The following is an 18875-nucleotide window of genomic DNA, read 5'->3' as shown; positions in this document are numbered from 1 at the left end:
ACACTCTAACAACTTGTAACCTCAAGGTAATGAACCTTAGCGTGAAATCGCTCTTCAAATAACGAACTTCGACCCAAATAATGGCTTAAGACACAGCTCATCTGATCTGCCTTATTGAAACGGGTCTTCACTTTCTCGCCATCGCGTGAATTTCTCCTGGTCGCCAAAGACTCTTGGCGACACCAGCTTCCTCTTGTCTTCACAACTTGGCCATTGTTCCTTTATCTGGGGGTAGAGGCGCCTTTCGGATCCTTCTCTACCTCCCTGGGCTTCAGAACAAAAGACCGGGTGGCTAGGCGTTCTCTTCGAACCTATCTTAGCCACCCTCCAAACTTCTTCCACCCTTTACACCACACCTGAACTCGTTCGAGACGAGAAGGATTTTATCTTGCCTGAACTCGCTAATCAGCGAGAAGGTCTTTAACTCGCCTGAACTCGCTCATCGGCGAGAAGGTCTTTAACTAGCCTGAACTCGCTCATCGGCGAGAAGGTCTTTAACTCGTGCCTCTACATTGCCCCAGGGGTTACATCTTCTCCCCCCCAGAAACACTGAGGACTTTTTTGCTGGTGCCTCTACATTGCCCCAGGGGTTACATCTTCTCTCCCCAAGAAACACTGAGGACTTTTCACTGGTGCCTCTACATTGCCCCAGAGGCTACATCTTCTCTCCTCTGGAAGCACTGAGGACTTTTTACTCTTCCTCGCCTACACTCGCTCGACGGCGAGGAGGTCTTTATCTCGCCTCAGGACGCGCGAGGGCGTTGAGGTCTTTTAACTGGTGCCTCCGATCGCCGAAAGACGATAAGGACTTTAACTTTAACTTTAACTGGTGCCTCCGATCGCCGAAAGACGATGAGGACTTTAACTTTAACTGATGCCGCCAATCGCCGAAAGACGATGGGGACTTAGAAACTTTTTAGAAAGCATGCAACATAACTCCTACTTGCCTTAAATCACATACAAGTGACAAGGTCTTTCTTCAAAACTTTCGAAAAACAACACGCATGCAATCTGAAACACTTTAAACTTTGAAAACTCTTCTTTATTGGGTGGCCTCATTAAAAACCCTCCTTAGGGAAAAAAGAGTGCCCCCTCCAAACTGTTTTAACAGAAGCATTGTAATATAACTTCGTGTTTGTCTTTACTTACAAAGTTCTTAACTGTAATATAACTTGAGGTGCGTGGCGTTCCAAGTGCGAGGAATCGCCCCTCCTTCCAACGTCTCTAAGCGGTAGGCGCCGTTCCCGAGCGCCTCGGTTATTCTGAACGGTCCCGTCCACTTAGGTGACAGCTTATTCTCCATCTCGTACTGGTGGGCCTTTCTCATCACCAGGTCGCCCTCTCTGAATTGTCTTGGCATCACCTTCGAGTTATACCTTCGTTCAATCCTTCTCTTCACCGCCTCAGCTTTCAATCTCGCCTCCTCCCTGACCTCATCCAGCAAATCCAGATTCAGCCTTCTTTCCTCATTCGAGTCTTCCGCTACAAAGTTCTGGAATCTCGGCGAGCTCTCTTGGATTTCTACTGGAATCATTGTGTCGCATCCATAGACCAGGCTGAACGGGGTCTCATGGGTTCCTGACTGCTCGGTGGTGTGGTACGCCCAGACTATACGGGGTACCTCCTCAGCCCAACTTCCTTTGGCTTTCTCTAGCCTTCTCTTCAACCCTCTCAGCAGCACCCGATTGGCTGACTCTACTTGGCCATTCGTCTGAGGGTGCTCGACGAATGCAAATACTTGTTGAATTCCCACCCCTTCGCACAACTTCTTCAACAGGTGACTTGCAAACTGAGTCCCATTGTCCGACACCAGGCGCTTGGGCACACCAAACCGGCACACAATGTTTTTCCACACGAAACCCTCGATCTTGTGTGCGGTGATCTGGGCCACTGGTTCTGCTTCGATCCACTTGGTGAAATATTCAATCGCCACCACCAAGTACCTCATCTACCTGATCGCCAGCGGGAATGGTCCCAGGATGTCGATTCCCCATGTATGAAACGGCCAAGGGCTGTAAATCGACTTCAACTCCTCGGGAGGCGCCTTGTGCCAGTCGGCGTGCTGCTGGCATTGCTAGCAGCACTGCGCATACTTCTTGCAATCTTCTCTCATTGTTGGGCAGTAGTAACCTGCACGGAGAGTCCTTGCGGCCAGAGCTCGACCCCCAACATGGCTTCCGCATATCCCTTCATGGAGCTCTGCCATGATTCTTGTACATTTCTCGCCATGCACACATTCCAGGAGTGGGTGAATGAACCCAAACCTGTACAGCTCGCCATCAATCATTGTGAACTTGCTAGAATTCTTCTTTATCTTCCTAGCCTCTAGCGGATCCAGCGGGAGGAGGCCATCCGCCAGGCACCGCTTGTACTGCGTTACCCAGGTGTCTGGCTCATGCGTAGCGCAGACCTGCGTCATGTTCACCCTCTCCCCCCGACATGCTCTTATTCTCGGCCATCTCAAGGTTTCTTGAGTCAAGGATCTGTGACTCCTCGCCGCTTTCTCCGTCGACTTGCTTATCTGAAGAACCAGGTGATCTGCCACAAATGCTCTCGGCGTCTTCAGAGTTTCTTGAATCACCGTCCTCTGCCTACCCCCCTTGCCTGAACTGGCGAGCTTGGCTAGCAAGTCAGCTCAGGCATTCTGCTCTCTGGGCACATGCACCACTTCAAAGGAGACAAAGGAACTCTTCAATTCCTGTACATACTCCAGGTAAGCCGCCATTTGTGGATCTTTAGCCTGGAACTCGCCTGTTACTTGCCCCGTGACTAACAGCGAGTCACTCTTAGCCATCAGCACCCTGGCTCCAATCTCCTTAGCCAGCAAGATACCGGCGATCAGCGCCTCATATTCTGCTTGATTATTGCTGGCCTTGAAGGCAAACCTCAAAGATTGTTCGATCAGCACGCCGTTGGGTCCCTCCAAGATGACTCCAGCACCGTTACCCTGCTGGTTCGACGATCCGTCCACTGAAAGCACCCAACGAAAATCATTCCCTTCAACTCGTGTCGCTTCAGATGAGAGCTCGACCACGAAGTCTGCGAAGATCTGCCCCTTGATCGGACCTCGGGGCTCATACTTAATATCAAACTCCGACAGCTCCACTGCCCACTTCACCATCCTCCCCGCAACATCGGGCTTCTTCAAGACCTTCTGGATGGGCAGGTCGGTCATCACCAGTATCGTGAAGCTATGGAAATAGTGGCGTAACCTCCTCGCCGAAAAGACTACTGCCAGTGCAGCCTTCTCCAGGGCCTAATGCCTCGTTTCGGGGCCCTGCAGCACCTTACTAACAAAATAAATAGGCTTTTGAGCCTGATCTTGGTCCTAGGCGAGCACCGCACTCACCGCCCTCTCAGTTACAGCAAAATACAACCTGAGAGGGGTCCCCACCAGCGGTTTACAGAAAACCGGCGGGCTCGCCAGATACTCCTTCAGCTTGACGAAGGCTTCCTCACACTCCTTCGTCCAGGCAAATTTGTTATTCCGCCTTAAACACTGGAAATATGGGTGGCTCTTCTCTCCGCTAGCCGACACGAAGCGAGACAGGGCAGCCATCCGACCTGTAAGCTGTTGTACTTCCTTCACAGTGGTCGGGCTTCTCATCGCCAAAATGGCGGCACACTTATCAGGGTTGGCTTCTATTCCTCTCTCAGTCAAGAGGAAACCCAAGAACTTCCCAGCCTCCACGCCAAAGATGCACTTCTCAGGATTCAGCTTCAACCTAAACTTGGCGATCGTGGTGAACAACTCCTCCAAGTCCGCAACGTGCTTGCTTTTCTCTGGCGAGGTCACGACCATGTCATCCACGTACGCTTGCACATTCCTTCCCAGCATTGGTGCAAGTACTCGATCCATCAACCTCTGGTACGTGGCCCCCGCGTTCTTCAGCCCAAAAGGCATCACCTTGTAGCAGTAGCACGATCTCTCAGTCACGAAGGCAGTCTTCTCTTCATCCATGGGATGCATCTTGATCTGGTTATACCCCGAGAAGGCATCCAGAAAACTCAGCAACTTACACCCTGCAGCACTGTCCACCAGGGCGTCTATGCTTGGCAAAGGATACGAATCCTTTGGGCAAGCCTTGTTTAGATCAGTGAAATCGACGCACATGCGCCATTTCCCATTGCTCTTCTTCATCAAGACGACATTGGCCAGCCAATCAGGGTACTGCACCTCCCGGATATGGCCTGCAGCAAGGAGTTTTTGTGTTTCGTCTCTAATCGCCTGCCTCCTCTCCTCGTTGAACTTCCTTCTCCTCTGGCGTACCGGTCTGACCTGATTGTCCATCGCCAAATGATGGCACAGGAAATCGGGATCGATCCCGGGCATGTCCGAAGCGGACCATGCAAACGCATCCAGATGCCGCTCTATCACCTTGGCGATCTGGTCCTGGAGCTCAACCTCCAGAGATCTTCCCAGCTTGAAGATCTTTCCCCCAATCTCTCTTTCAAGCCACTGCTCGACGGGTTTTGGCCTGGTTTCTCTGGCGATCACCGCCCTGGCGATTCCCAGCTCCCTCGCTTCCTCAGGGCGATTCCTCGCCTCTTCTTCCTCCAGACCGGCATTCTGCTCCCCCAGCTCAGCATCCACCATCACCACGTCACTTTCGGCGGTCTCTTCCATTACCGTCGATCTGGGCTTCACACCAGGAGGCGGGGTGGTTAACTCACCGACCTCTTGTTCTTCAGGCTATTCTCATAGCACTTCTTCGCTTCTTTCTGGTCGGATTTGATGGTGATCACCACCCCCTCCATAGACGGCAACTTCACCTTCATGTGCCGAGTCGACGGTATAGCGCCTATTCTGTTGAGCGTGGGCCTTCCCAGCAGAACGTTGTATGCTGAAGGAGCATTTACGACAAGGTACTTGATTTTCTCTGTTCTCGAACCCGCCTCATCTGTAAACGTAGTCCTCAACTCAATGTACCCCCTGACCTCCACCTGGTCACCAGCGAAACCATACAAACACCCTCCATAGGGCCTCAGCTGGTCAAGGGGTAGCTCCAACTGCGTGAAAGTCGGCCAGAACATCACGTCTGCCGAGCTTCCTTGGTCCACCAGAACCCTGTGGACCTTCCTTCCTGCTGTGATCAGCGAGATGACTATGAGGTCGTTGTCATGAGGCACAACGTCCCGAAGATCTTGCTTTGTGAACGTAATGTCCACATCCGGCGAGTGGTCTTCAAACATATCCACCGTCATCACAGACCTCGCGTACTTCTTCCTCTGTGACGCGGTGCATCCACCACCCGAGAAACCCCCTGCAATGGTGTGGATTTCCCCGTGGGTAGGCATCTCGTGCTGCTGAGCTTCTCCACCTGCTGGTTGGGAGCTCGACGCGTCCCCCGTCCTTCTGTCCAGAAAGTAGTCGTTTAGGAACCCGCTCTTGACCAGATCGTCGAGCTGGTATCCTAAAGCCAAGCACGAATCCACGGTGTGGCAAAAGCCCTGGTGGAACTCACACCAGGCGTCCGGCTTTGGTCCCAGCACCTTGTCGCCCACCTTCTCGGGCGCTTTCAACCTAGCTGATATATTGGGAATGGCGATCAGGTCCGCCAATCCCATGACAAACTTGTGCTTAAGCGGGCGATTGTACTCCCGGCGTGCTGGTTGAGGGCACCCTTGGCCCCTGCCCTTGGATCGTAAGGATGGCGAGTCCTCTGATCCCTCCTGGCCGCCGCTGTCTCCAGCACCCTCTGTGGCTGGATCCTGGTCTGGGCACGTGGCCTAGCGGGAGCCACGCTTCCCCTTTTCTCGGCGACCTCACTCTCATCGGCGATGTGGGCCACCGCAAGTCGCCTGACCTCAGCAAACGTGGCAGGGTGAGCCCTGATCAATGCTTCGCAGAATGGTCCCGGCAGCACGCCCTTCTTAAATGCGTAGACCAGCATTTCTTCATATTTGGCCGGCGATCGGACCATCTACGCCCCAAAACGATTTAGGTAGTCCCTGAGGTACTCTCCCTGATACTGCCTTATGTCGAACAAGTCATAAGAAACCCTGGGCGGTGCCTTGTTCACGATGTACTGCTCGACGAAGATCTTTGAAAACTGTTGGAAGTTGGTTATGTGACCTGTAGGCAGGCTCACAAACCATTCCAGCGCCGTTCCCTGGAGTGTGCTCACGAACATCTTGCAGTACACGGCGTCTGATCCTCCTGACAACATCATCTGCGTATGGAACGTGGTGAGATGAGCCTCAGGATCCTCCACGCCGGTGAAAACAGCCTTAACAGGTACCACACTCGCAGGGATAGGCGTGTCGGTAATCGCCTGGGCGAAAGGCATAGGAAAAACGCGAGGCGGCGTTGACGGCGCGACCTCTTCAGCGACTGGACGCCCTCGCTGCTCCTGAAGAGCTTGACGCAGTTCCTCAGTCACTCTGCTAAGCTCGTCATTCCTGGTCCGAGAGGCGACCAAGTCCTCGTGCATTCTCGCTTGCTCTATGCGCGAGGCTTCCACATTCGCCTGCAGCGAACGCATGATTTCCACCATCTGCGCCATAGTCATGGCGCCTTCAGCAGCAACGGGCGCAACTGGACTTGAACGGTTGCTTCTCATTTTTCTCATGAACACTTGACAAATCACAGAGAGCAATGAACAACACCTCCTCCAGAGACGATCGATTCAGCGATCAATCGGTCAGAACTTCGCGAAACTTCGAAAGAAACCTCAAGAACACAGCGAACCTCCACGGAAACCTGCAACTCCACCAGAAACCGATGCTTCTCCCACGAAAAACCAAACGAGCCAAAGAACTCAGATCTCACCGATCGAAACTCGCGCAATCAGCAGAAAACTTCACCTCACCGAACAAAAACCCAAACGAACGGTGGAAAACGCGAAATTACCGAACAAAACCTAGATGAACTGCGGACGATGGTTGCACCAGCACACAACCACACAGAAACTGCAGAAACCTCCAAGAACTCACGCTGTGGATGGGAACAGGTTTTACACGGCCCCACGGTGGGCGCCTGATGATCCTGCCTGTTGACCAGAACGCTGGAGCTTTGCCTCGTCAAACTTGGATCGACGTGTGCACCGTGTCAGCCTCCGTCTTTCACCGTGATTCACCTCAAGAACCTGCAAAAGAACAGAACGGCGCCGCTGCGGCTGATCACGCTCCGACGCCCAAGTCAGCGACTGAACCACCAATTACTAAGAGTAACACTCAAGAACTCTCAAGGAACCGTGTAATGTTCTCTCTCAGTATACTCAAGACTCACAAGCGTAAAGAAGACAATCTGAACGTGCGTACCTCAGAAGTTCGTTGGGAAACTCTTATATACCTGAACATTTTCTCTCTTCTGGCAGTTACACACCTGGACACGTGGCTTGCATCCAGCTGTACACGTGCCTTCATCCGGAGCATCCTTGACTTGGGCGCTACTTCTGGCTCTGCTTTGGCTAAGTTACTTATGCATGATACTACTCAGTGCATAGTTGCCTTGGAGCGTGATCTCTTCTGGATGGCGAGTTCGGGTGCCTTCGTACACACCTTCCCTGTGGTCTCGCCGGCCGCCTTCATGATCTGCACCTCCTGCCTTCATCTTCGGCGATGTCCTTGTTTCGGCGATCTCTAATCACTTGGTCGCCTGGGTTCACATCTGGCGACTTCATCCTCAACTTGGTGACCGCCGGTTTAGGCATGATGGAGATCGGAGCACGCCAACTTAATAATTGGGCGACTACACGAGCCCCCCGACTTCCTTCCTTTCTGCCAGTCAGGCGTCCCATCAACACGCCTATACAATAGCTTGATGCCACGTCATCACTTCCGACTACCAGGGCGGTACAAAACTAATTAACCAAAGTTTTATAGAGGGAAAAAAAGGTAAGAAAATAAAATTTCCAAAATATAAAAAATAATTTTAATTAAATAATGTTGTAAAAGATATATTATATGTTAAATTAATATTTTTTTTAGAAATCACACGTGTTCTTTTTAGAAGCCAATCATATATAAAGTGGAATAAAATTATGAACTCGGTCTATGTACTTAACTTAAATAAATTTAAAGAAATGTTAATTAATTTAAAACTCTTATAAAAATTGCAGACTTTTTTTTTAATTTAATTTTTACTTTAATTCTAGATATTTATTAAGCTAAAATGATTAAAATTGTAAATCATTTTCAATAAACATATTTCTTTAAATAGTTTATTATAATTAATAAAAATACACTATGTTATTATATTACCATTATTTTTTCATTATATAAAACACACAAAAATGGATGAAGTAAGGATGAACTTTATGTTTTTTTAATTGAATTAAATTATATTTGACTTAATAAGAAAACTGTATTGGTATAGTCAAGGTAAGTAAAATAAAAAATAATTATGTTTTCAGAAAATGTTAAAATTATAATATATATAAAGTCCGTGTACATAATGTTGGAAGAAACTAATTATAAATTAACGAGTACTTTTAAAAGATAACTGTGGATAAACAATTTATTGAATTGAAATAATTAATAGATTTAAGTTGATAAACATATAACGACATAGCTATAAATTTTATTTATAAATAATATTTACATCTTTTTGAAAAAAAATTGTTATCTAATTATAATTTATATTTTTTTAAAACACTACAAAGAAAATTATAAAATAAAAATCATTCAACAAGAAACTAATTTAGAAACAAAAAATTTTAATATCTAAAATAGTCTCTAATTTAATCATTATAGCAATTAATTATTTTTAGTTTTTAAAAATTGGTTTCTATTTTATGATTTTTCTTGTAATGAAAAAAATAATTTTTTTAAGCAACTATTAGATAATTTAAAATTTTAATTTATTTTCATAAATTTAAACTTTTAATTTAAACTACATAAAAAAATAAATAAAAAATGTAATAGATATTAAAATTAGTGTAATAATTAAAATAAATATTTATTATTCATTATAATGTTGAAACTGTTCTTTTAGCTTTCTGTTATAAACACACAAAATTGTATGAAAATATATTGATGATGATACAAAAAAATGATTAAAATATATATAAGAGATTTTAATGAAAGAACGTACAAAAAATAATTAAAATTACTTATAGACTAAAAATCCCTTAAATAAGTTCTTTTTCTGTTGCTCAAACTAATTTATAACTTAATGAAATAAACTAATAACTCAGTTATTTGTCTCACTAAACACACCTTATCTTAGTTAAATAAAGAGAAATATCTATATAAGAGATAGACATTTTGTTACTCACATCACTAATTAGAATGAAGGAACAAAATTATAGAGATTTCCATGCCACAATTTTTTAGTCACAAACCTACTTTCAGCTCCAATATCTTTCAAAGACGGAACTAAGTGTTTAATCCTGAAATAAATCGTGTTTCAAGGATCTGTAATCAAATGAAAAACAAATATTAAACAAAATAAATTATGATAACTTAATAGGTAATTTTCTATTTCAATAGATGAAATTAAATTAAAGATATACTTATATATAAAGATTATATGACGTCTTTGTCCACAAATTTTACAGCACAAAGATTAAATATATTATACAAAGAATGAAATAGAAAATAGTAGTTAACTGTTACAAAATAACTATGTGTTATCATTATTAAAAAATACTTATAATTGAGTGTAATCACTATACTTTTCAGATACATTAAGAAAATAAGAAAATAAAAATAGGAAGATAGAATTGCGTTAGAATATATGTTTTAGTTAGTCATAATAATAATAATGTAAATAAGTCTTTTTTAAAACTATAAATTTATTTATTGTATATACTGATTCATCCAACTAGTTCATAAATTAAAAGAATTCATCTCTAGTCTGTTGAAGTTCAGATATTTTAATCAACAAGTAAAAATTTCAACTTATTTAAATGATGTTTGTGACCATTCATCTTCATATTTTTGACAAGCAACTTAAAGCCCCCACATTGGAGAGATTATTTTCTTTTGACTTTGCATCAATATTCTCAATTTCTTCCTTTTTTTTTTATCAGCAATGAATTAATATAATAAAAAGAAACATTTGAGGAGTGTCCCAACCCTTATACAGTTACTACACCTGTCTTAAGTAGAATTAGGGATAAACCATTTATAGCAGAGGTATGTTGCTGGAATTACCATACTGCTGAATTGCCTTTGCTTAGCTGATGCCCCTATAAACACCCTGCATAAAGCCACACACCAACTTGATCACTTTGTCATTTTGTCAGTCTTCACAACTCTAAGACCGAATGCCATCACACATAACAGTTCCTTTGTTCCATTTCTCCTCTTAAAACAACATGTAAAATTTCCCATGACAGATTCAATACAGAGAACCAAGTGTATTCCAGTGTTTTTGCACTACAAGTATACTTCCTGGAATTCGCAGCAGAGTCACACCAACAACACAGATACAGCCTGGCATTACCTATGTTTGAGAATAACTTTCCGCATAAACCAAAACCGACTCCACTTGTCCTTAACCTCATTACTCCTTCTTACAAGCCCATCTTAAATTCCTCCCCTTCTTTTGTAAATTCCTTTGCCACCCTCTGCCTCCATAGAAAACCCACTAATTAATGCTTTTTAAACAAACAAACGGGTTAAGTAACCAATCCGTAAACGAGTGAGAGTTATTAAAAGCTCTATACTTCATCCACAACCACGACTTAAGCTGTGCCATTTGCGAAATCTCTTTGGCATCAACTACATGTTGTTTGAAAATAATGGCATTTCTTTGGTCCCATATACACCTCACAATGGCAGCCCAAATACCTTTTAAGACCAAGTTTTGGTTGAAACTCTCTGAGGTATGTGGAAACTCAGAAAGTGATCTTTGAGGCTATTTTGCTGAACTAAAGTGATTCCTAACCATTTAAGACATAGAAACTAGACCTGTTGTGCATAAGTACATTCTAGGAACAAATGCTGACAAGATTCCTCCTTCACATCACATAGCACACAAGCTAGAGAACTCAGTTGTACTCCTCTTCTACTCAGCCCCTCCCTAGTTGGGATCCTATTTACTAAAGCCCTCCAAGATGTTGATAGGACATTGGGAAACGCTTTAGCTTTCCAAAGGTATTCAAAAGCTGCATGATAGGTACCCCCACGTCCAACAGATAAACTTTTATAAGCTGCATTTACTGAGTACTTCTCCAGATTCTCTTCCCCCCAAACTCTTACATCTTCCCTGTTTTGCTTTACATCAGCCCCCTCTAGGTATTGAGAAAAAGTTTCTTCCATCTCCGATTCCCATTCAAATCTTTCACGTCTCCATCCTAACCTCCATTTCCAATCCAAGCCTTCCCACATCCCGACCTCTTTAACTGTTTGCTCCTTATTTGCCGACAGAGAATACAATCTAGGAAACAAAGATCTAAGGCTCGTGTCTCCAATCCACACATCTTCCCAAAATCTAACCTTATCTCCCCTACCTAATATCCAATGAACCTCATTTTGGAACCACCCTTCTCCACCTCCCTCCCTACACACCTTTACTAGATCTCTCCACCACCAAGATTGATATTTTACTGGTAAATGGGGACAATCTAGCTCCCCCCCATACTTGGATTCTAACACCTCCTTCCACTTCCCCTTGTCTTGAGACAGAAACCTCCATCTCCACTTTGCTAGGAGAGCAGCATTAACTTTTTTAATATCTTTTAGCCCCAACCCTCCATCCTCTTTTGGCTTACACAAGTCTTCCCAGCTTACCCATGCAATGGGTCTCCTTTCCTTACCCCACCCCCACAAGAACCTACTTTGAATACTGATAATGCTTTTGTAGATGGACTCTGGCTCTTTGAAGGTTGATAGATAGAAGAGAGGTATTGCATTGAGAACGGACTTGATAACACACGTCCTTCCTGCTAAAGATAAAAACCGCCCCTTCCACACACTTAACCTTGTTTTGAGCTTGCTTATTACAGGATCCCAAAACGATTTCTTCCTTGGATTCCCTCCCACTTCTAATCCCAGATACTTGAAGGGTATTCCCATCATATTACAATTCAAGAACTTAGAATAACTGAGAAGCTTATTTGACTGCACATTCACACCTGCTAATCTTGATTTGTGAAAGTTGATCTTCAAACCTAAAGTTATCTCAAACCCCCTTAAAATGGATTTCATTATAGCCACGTTACTCCATGAATCTTCGCAGAAGAAAAGAGTATCATCTGCAAACTGGAGAAAAGAAACCTCTACCTCCTTATTTCCTACCTTCACACCAGACAAAAGATTAGCTCTCAGTGCTTGCCGTACAAGTCCAGCAAGGCCTTCTGCCACTACTAAAAAAAGAAAAGGTGTCATAGGATCGCCCTGTCTTAAACCTCTTGTAGGTTTAAACTCCTCCGTGGGACTCCCATTAACAAGCACTGAAACAGTAGCGGATTCCATACAAGCTCTAATCTAATTTGTCCATACACAATGGAAACCCATCCTGCTGAGCATGTCGTATAAGAAATCCCATCTGACTGAATCATAAGCTTTTTCAAAAGTCAACCTTCAAGCACATGCCCCTCTTCTTTCTCCTTTTCATGTCCTCGATGACCTCATTTGCCACAAGCACACTATCTACCAGACCTCTTCCTTCTATGAAAGTTGATTGACTACCATCTATAAGATCGGGTAACACTATCTTTAATCTCCCGGCTAGAACTTTTGAAATAACTTTATAGATGGCTCCCACTAAAGAGATGGGTCTGAACTGGTTGAGGTTACACGGGTCCCAGACTTTAGGTATTAATGCTATGAATGAAGCATTGCACCCCTAGGGAATAACACTAGTTTCCTGGAAGCACTTCAACGCTGCTATAAAATCAGGTTTAAGAGTATTCCAACTCTTCTTGATAAAATTGAAATTAAACCCATCTGGACCTGGACTCTTCGTACCCTCACATTGCCATACAACTTCTTTAATTTCTTCCTCGGTGAAAGCCTCAATCATACTCTGACTTACATCTGGTAAAAGACATTTAAACTCTACTGCTTCCAGTCTCACTCCAAAGTCTTTTGTTGCTTTAAATCTGGATTCAAACAACTTCTTAACTTCAAGCCGAACTGTACTTGGTTCCTCACACCATACACCCCCTACTTCAACACCCTTCACTTCATTCCTTAGTCTCCTCCATCTCAAAGACGAGTGGAAGAAAGTAGTACATGAATCGCCAAATTTAAGCCAATTGGCTTTGGCCTTCTGATGAATGAGGGATTCAATATTTGCATCAACCTCCCAAAGCTTCCTTACCAGATCTGATCTATGCTTTCTCTAACTCTCCTCTAAACATCCTTGGTTGTCCTGAATATCCATATTCTCCATATCCTTCAGCAGAGACTGCTTAGAAGCATTCAGATTCCCAAAAACATCCTTGTTCCAGATTTTTAAATCCGCTTTGAGAAGTTTGAGCTTGTCCTTAAGCACCTTTAGCACACTTCCTTGGCTCTCATAAGACCTCCACTTTTCCTCCACCATCCCTGAAAACCCTGTCTCAAGCAGCCATGCATCAATAGATCTGAATGGTTTAGGGCCCCAATCCTTGTCTACACACTTAATCATCAAAGCGCAGTGATCCGAGACTTCCCTCCGTTGGACATATTGTTTACACATAGGCCATTTCTACAACAATTCCTCAGAAACTAATACTCTGCCAATCCTGCTCTTCGCCGTACCATTTGCTTTAAACCATGTGTATTTCTTTCCCACAATAGGCAAATCTAATAACAGATTTGACTCAATAAAGTCATTAAGGCCTCTTATCTCACTCGAAAAATCCCCCCGATCCACCCCTTTCCTTTCACTCCTACTTCTGATTGCATTAAAATCCCCACAGAAGCACCAAACTTCAATTTGGGATGTTGTTTTGTAGCTTGTTAACTCCTCCCACACAATTTTCTTTTCTTTTAGGTTGCAAGCTGCATAAATGTTTACCACGCAACACCTTTGAGCGAATCTGACATGGATACCCACGGCAGCTATGTAACCTGTACCCATAGAGTGACTCTCGAACTTAAAAGCCTCTTTGTGCCACATCGAAAGAAGACTACCACTGCCGTTAATCCCTCCATTATGAATCCATCCCATATTATTATCCCCCCATAGCGAAAAAATCTTGGTATCCGTGACTTCTGCTGTTTTTGTTTCTTGAAGGCATGCAAATTCTACTTCCTCTACAGAAAAGCACCTCTTCAGATACCTTCCTTTTGTTCCTCCCCCCAGACCTCTTATATTTAAATTATAAATCTTCATAAAAAACCATTCAGATTACCTCCTGCTATGCTCTTCATAAACTCCAGATCTCTGTCTTCCATGCTCTGATATTCTTGAATCACCTCCTCTTCATCACCGCTCAATCCACCAAACAAATCATGGATTTCCCTCCACCTGTCCTTCAGGCTTTTCGGCCGGTTCTTCACATTATTTTTCTTAAGACCCGATAAACCAACCTCATTTAAAGCCATAACTATGTTAGTGTATCCTTGAGTGGTCCAGCTACCATCAATTCTACACCCTTTTCGTACCTCGTCAATCATTGCATTGAGAAAAATTAGGTCCATCTCCGCCGTCCACTTGGTGAACTCTCTATAAGAACCTGATGAATTTGAAGCCACATTTTTTCCGCGATCCATCTAATTAACTTAAATAAAGTTAGGATGACAAACATTGAAAAATGGTAGAAAATATATTATTTCATGAAATTAATTGTTTACATAATCTTGCCACATTTCGTTTGCTATAGTGTCCCTAATATCACACCCTATCCTGTAATCATGTTCACGAGCATGGGTGGTGCTTGGTTGGACATCTTGTTCTAATAATTCATTATCTACTTCTTTAAGAAGAGACTCGTCATTCTCGATCCCACGTAGAAAGTTATGCACAATACAACAAGCTAAAACAATTTTTGTCATAGTATCCACATCATAATGTGGCTCAGTCCCACTGGCTATAATTGGAAAACGTTTTTTAAGCACCCCAAAGGTTCTCTCATTTACATTCCTAAGTGATGAATGTCGATGATTAAACAACTCTTTTGCATTTTGTGGCCCTCTTCGCGAATATTCTTTCAAATGGTATCTCACCCCGCGATAAGGTGTTATTATATTTCGTTTTAACATAAAACCTGCATCACCAAGATAGTATTTTCCTACAAAGATTGTGGAAAACTGGGTTAGTATATACTACTACAACCTTTTAATTGTTCTGCACACCCAATCCCCTATAACTAACCTTCTGGAATAACCAAAGGATCGCCTCGTAGCAAAGCATCTTTCAATATCCTTGAATCGGAGGCAGTTCCTTCCCAACCGGCTAAGACATATGTGAACTTCATGTCAAAGTCACAGGTAGCAAATATGTTTTGGGTTGGCCAATCTTTTCTCCCTCGAAAACGAGGCGCATCAGCACGTACATGACTCCCATCTATGGCCCCTAAACAATCCTAATGTAAACAAAAATTCATAACTTTAATTAAACACAAACTAAAGAAGACAGTACACATAATTTCAAGTAATGTTATTATCAACAAACCTTAAAGTACGGGAAAAATCGACTGTTGTTAAGGATGTGTGGTTCTACAACCGTTCCATTTGGTTGAATTAAGAATTCCCCCTCCAACCTTAAAATTGCACTCAAAACATTATGAAAGTGACGGGAAACTGTTTCTCCAGATCGTGGAAAAAGAATGACACACTTCGATTCTTCACATTATGCCCAATAATGTGGAGAAATTTCGCTACTTGTTCTTCCACGGTTGATCGATATGCATCTTTAACAAGTCCAGTTTCTCGTATTCGTTCACTTAATTTAATGAAAGCTTTCAGTCCCATGTGAATAATGTGACGAGATTGTTCAGTGTGAACCAAGTATTCCATCAATTCTTGTCTGCGACGCTCTTTTTGTGGTTGGGACTGACTGATACAGTTGCTTGTAGTAGGCATTATGCGTAACAATTTCAATCCAAAAGCAATCATACAAAGAATCATGATTGATGCACCTTCATTATTTTTTTTTATTTGTTCTTCGATTTGTGAAATTAAATTCATGTTCGTCGTAACAAGATCGTCATAAATTGCAACTGTTTCCTCAAAGTGTACCATCTCTGCCTCGTCATAATTTCTTTCCGAATTCATACCGAACGTAGTTACCGTATTGGTGTAAAAGTACACCAATACAGTTACCCTAAAACGTACTTTTAATTAATTTTAATAAAAAAATTAATCAAAATTACTATATCAAAAACATAATTTAATCAAACAACAAATAAATATAAACAAATTAAATAAAAAAACCCCAAAATTTCTATTTCTACTTCTAAAAATATTCATTTTAAATACATAAATTTTTTTCTTTGTAATAATTTATGTACAATCTAAAATAATATTAACTACAGATTATCAATTTTTATTTGGATTCTGTCAAAATATTATTTACAAATAAAATATTATTTCTTATAAACAATTTAATTTTTAAACACTAATAACTATCTACAATTATTATTACAAATTCAAATTTCTTCTGTAAACTTTTTCTGACTTTTTAAATTACTATAATATTTTTTTTAACATTTAATTCTAACACAAATAATTTATGTGAAATACAAATTAAAAAAAATTAAGTCAAAATGATATTTCTACTTTAAACTTTTACTGTTTTTTTTAATTACTACAACATTTTTATAATGTTTTTAATTATAACATTAATAAATTATGTTTAATCTAAAAAAATGAAAATCCTATAAAAATATTTTTAAAATTTTGAATTCCACTATGCCAAAATTAAATTTTTTTAAATCTGTTTTATAAACAATTCATTTTGAAATAAATAATTACTTTCTACATTTATAATTAAAATATCAATTAAAAATAGCACTTCTAAAATATCAATTACTTTTTAAAAAACCTGCAAATTACAAATTTCTATTTCCACTTGTAAAAATATTCATTTTAAATACATTTATTTTTTTCTTATAAAAATTAAATCTTATAACAAAAATTACAAAAACATTTTTTTTAATCTTTTCAAGTAATAACATTAATAATTTTTGTCCAATCAAAAGAAATATTAACCATACAGAATACAAATATTCATTTAAAAAAAATATCTATTCTCTTATAAACAATTAAATTAAATGTTAAAAAAAATTAACTTTGTATATTTATTATTATAAATATAAACAATATTTATCTTAACTTTTTCAGTTTTCTTTAATCTCAACAACATTTTTTTATTTGATTTAATTATAACATTAATAATTTATGTTTAATATAATAAAAAACCTAAACTTTACAAATTTCTGTTTCGATTATGTAAATAATTCATTTCATACAAATAAATATTTTTCTTAAATGTTAAAAAATTAATAACTATCTACGAAAATTAAAACAATAAATCAATTGAAAGAATTAATTTAATTAACTAAACTCCTTAACATATTTAATTAACTATCTAGTAAGTCCTTAACATAATTAACTAAACTAAACTCTAAACAAATTATATTACAACCAACATTAATTTACTAACGCCTTAACATAATAAACTAAAATAAATTCTAAACAAATTTTATTACAAAACCATAATCATTCAAACATAAATATAAAACAAAAATTAAATAAAATAACTTTACATAAAAAATATAAAAACCTGAAGATAAGCACTCAAGAACAACAATAGGGATGACTTATAGGAAGAACAACACACCTGAAAACAACATAAAACAAATTAAGAAACATTTCTATTTCACAAATTTTACAACATAATCGATTATCGCATCACTTATATACACAGGATAATCGATTATCAACGCATAATCGATTATGTTAGTAGGCAAAAAACAAGCATAATCGATTATCACAACAAATAATCGATTAAGACCCCTTTTACACACTTTAGATAATCGATTATGGGTCGAAAATTTTATAGATAATCGGTTACTCGCTTAACTTAATCGATTATCTACACCATAATCGATTATTTTGCCTGTGCTATTTAAGCCATAATCGATTAACCAACAATCAAACACATAAACTCACCTCAGATCAACCCAGAGATGAACCCAGATGAAGGCAGAGATGAACACAACACTTTGAGATGAACAACCTATACGTAACTGAAGCCCCTACCACACACTATGACTTACGAATCTCTCCAACTACACACTCTATGCTTCGCTCTCTTTGCTTATCTGTGAATGGAGTAAGCAACTACATCGTTTTATAAAGAAACCAGGTTCCACACCTACCTCTCACCCACTTCATGATGACCTTTCAAACTTTCACATGGTCAAACGATTCCTGAGCCAAGTCAGGAATCTCATGCTTTCATGTGGCATGCATGTAGGGCCACTGTTCTTCTTGATTCCAGCACAAAAGCAACGACAACATTGGAAGTTCGTGTGGATGACTTGGCACTCGCACTGCACAGTGCAACTTTCTCTTCATCTTTTAGAAGAAGCACAATTCACTCACCTTTCTCTTTCCTTGCACCCTCACCCGCAACAATGCATGGATCCAAACGGGGTGGTGTTGTGACTTCCGTCGTCGACAACAGTACCACCCCTGGATCCAAACGGGGCCTAAAATATGGTGGCGGAGAAGCAAAAGGATAATCGTGCCACAAAAGATATCGCAGTCTGTCAAAAAGGAACTTTAGGCTTCCTGAAATTTTTGTGTGATATAATATGAGTGTGGGTTATGATTCACCTTTCCGTTTTCTTGTTATATTTGGAAGGTTACTTGCCACACTTAATTGTCATCAAAGGGAGGTTAATTACCATTAATTATATTTATTATTGTTGTCTCCTAGAACTATATATAGTGGTTTCCTTCAAGCAATGTAACACACAACATACAACAAACATCAACATACACTTGCTTCCTCTCTCTTTTCATATACTCTCTATTTCTACTCT

General features: G+C 40.8%; 1 protein-coding gene across 1 annotated transcript; it reads right to left on the bottom strand.

Moving 5' to 3' along the window:
* Positions 1-14211: 14211 nt before the first annotated feature.
* Positions 14212-15906, bottom strand: LOC137834268 (uncharacterized). Its single transcript, XM_068642329.2, has 5 exons — positions 15626-15906; positions 15497-15584; positions 15197-15407; positions 14677-15113; positions 14212-14595 (listed from the first exon to the last, which is right to left on the bottom strand). Exons 1-5 carry the CDS (start codon positions 15904-15906, stop codon positions 14212-14214), a joined length of 1401 nt encoding a protein of 466 aa, XP_068498430.1.
* Positions 15907-18875: the final 2969 nt, after the last annotated feature.

Source organism: Phaseolus vulgaris, chromosome 5 (assembly GCF_051622355.1).
Source record: "Phaseolus vulgaris cultivar YP4 chromosome 5, ASM5162235v1, whole genome shotgun sequence".
NCBI classification, from domain to species: domain Eukaryota; kingdom Viridiplantae; phylum Streptophyta; class Magnoliopsida; order Fabales; family Fabaceae; genus Phaseolus; species Phaseolus vulgaris.
This window is presented reverse-complemented; position numbering and strand designations above follow the sequence as displayed.

Coding starts and splice junctions, on each gene's coding strand:
- LOC137834268 (XM_068642329.2), bottom strand. CDS start 15,906: ATGCCTACTACAAGCAACTGTATCAGTCAGTCCCAACCACAAAAAGAG. Junction 15,585..15,625: donor TTCCACGATCTGGAGAAACA/GTTTCCCGTCAC, acceptor TGCAATTTTAAG/GTTGGAGGGGGAATTCTTAA. Junction 14,596..14,676: donor ACGAAATGTGGCAAGATTAT/GTAAACAATTAA, acceptor TAAGTTAATTAG/ATGGATCGCGGAAAAAATGT.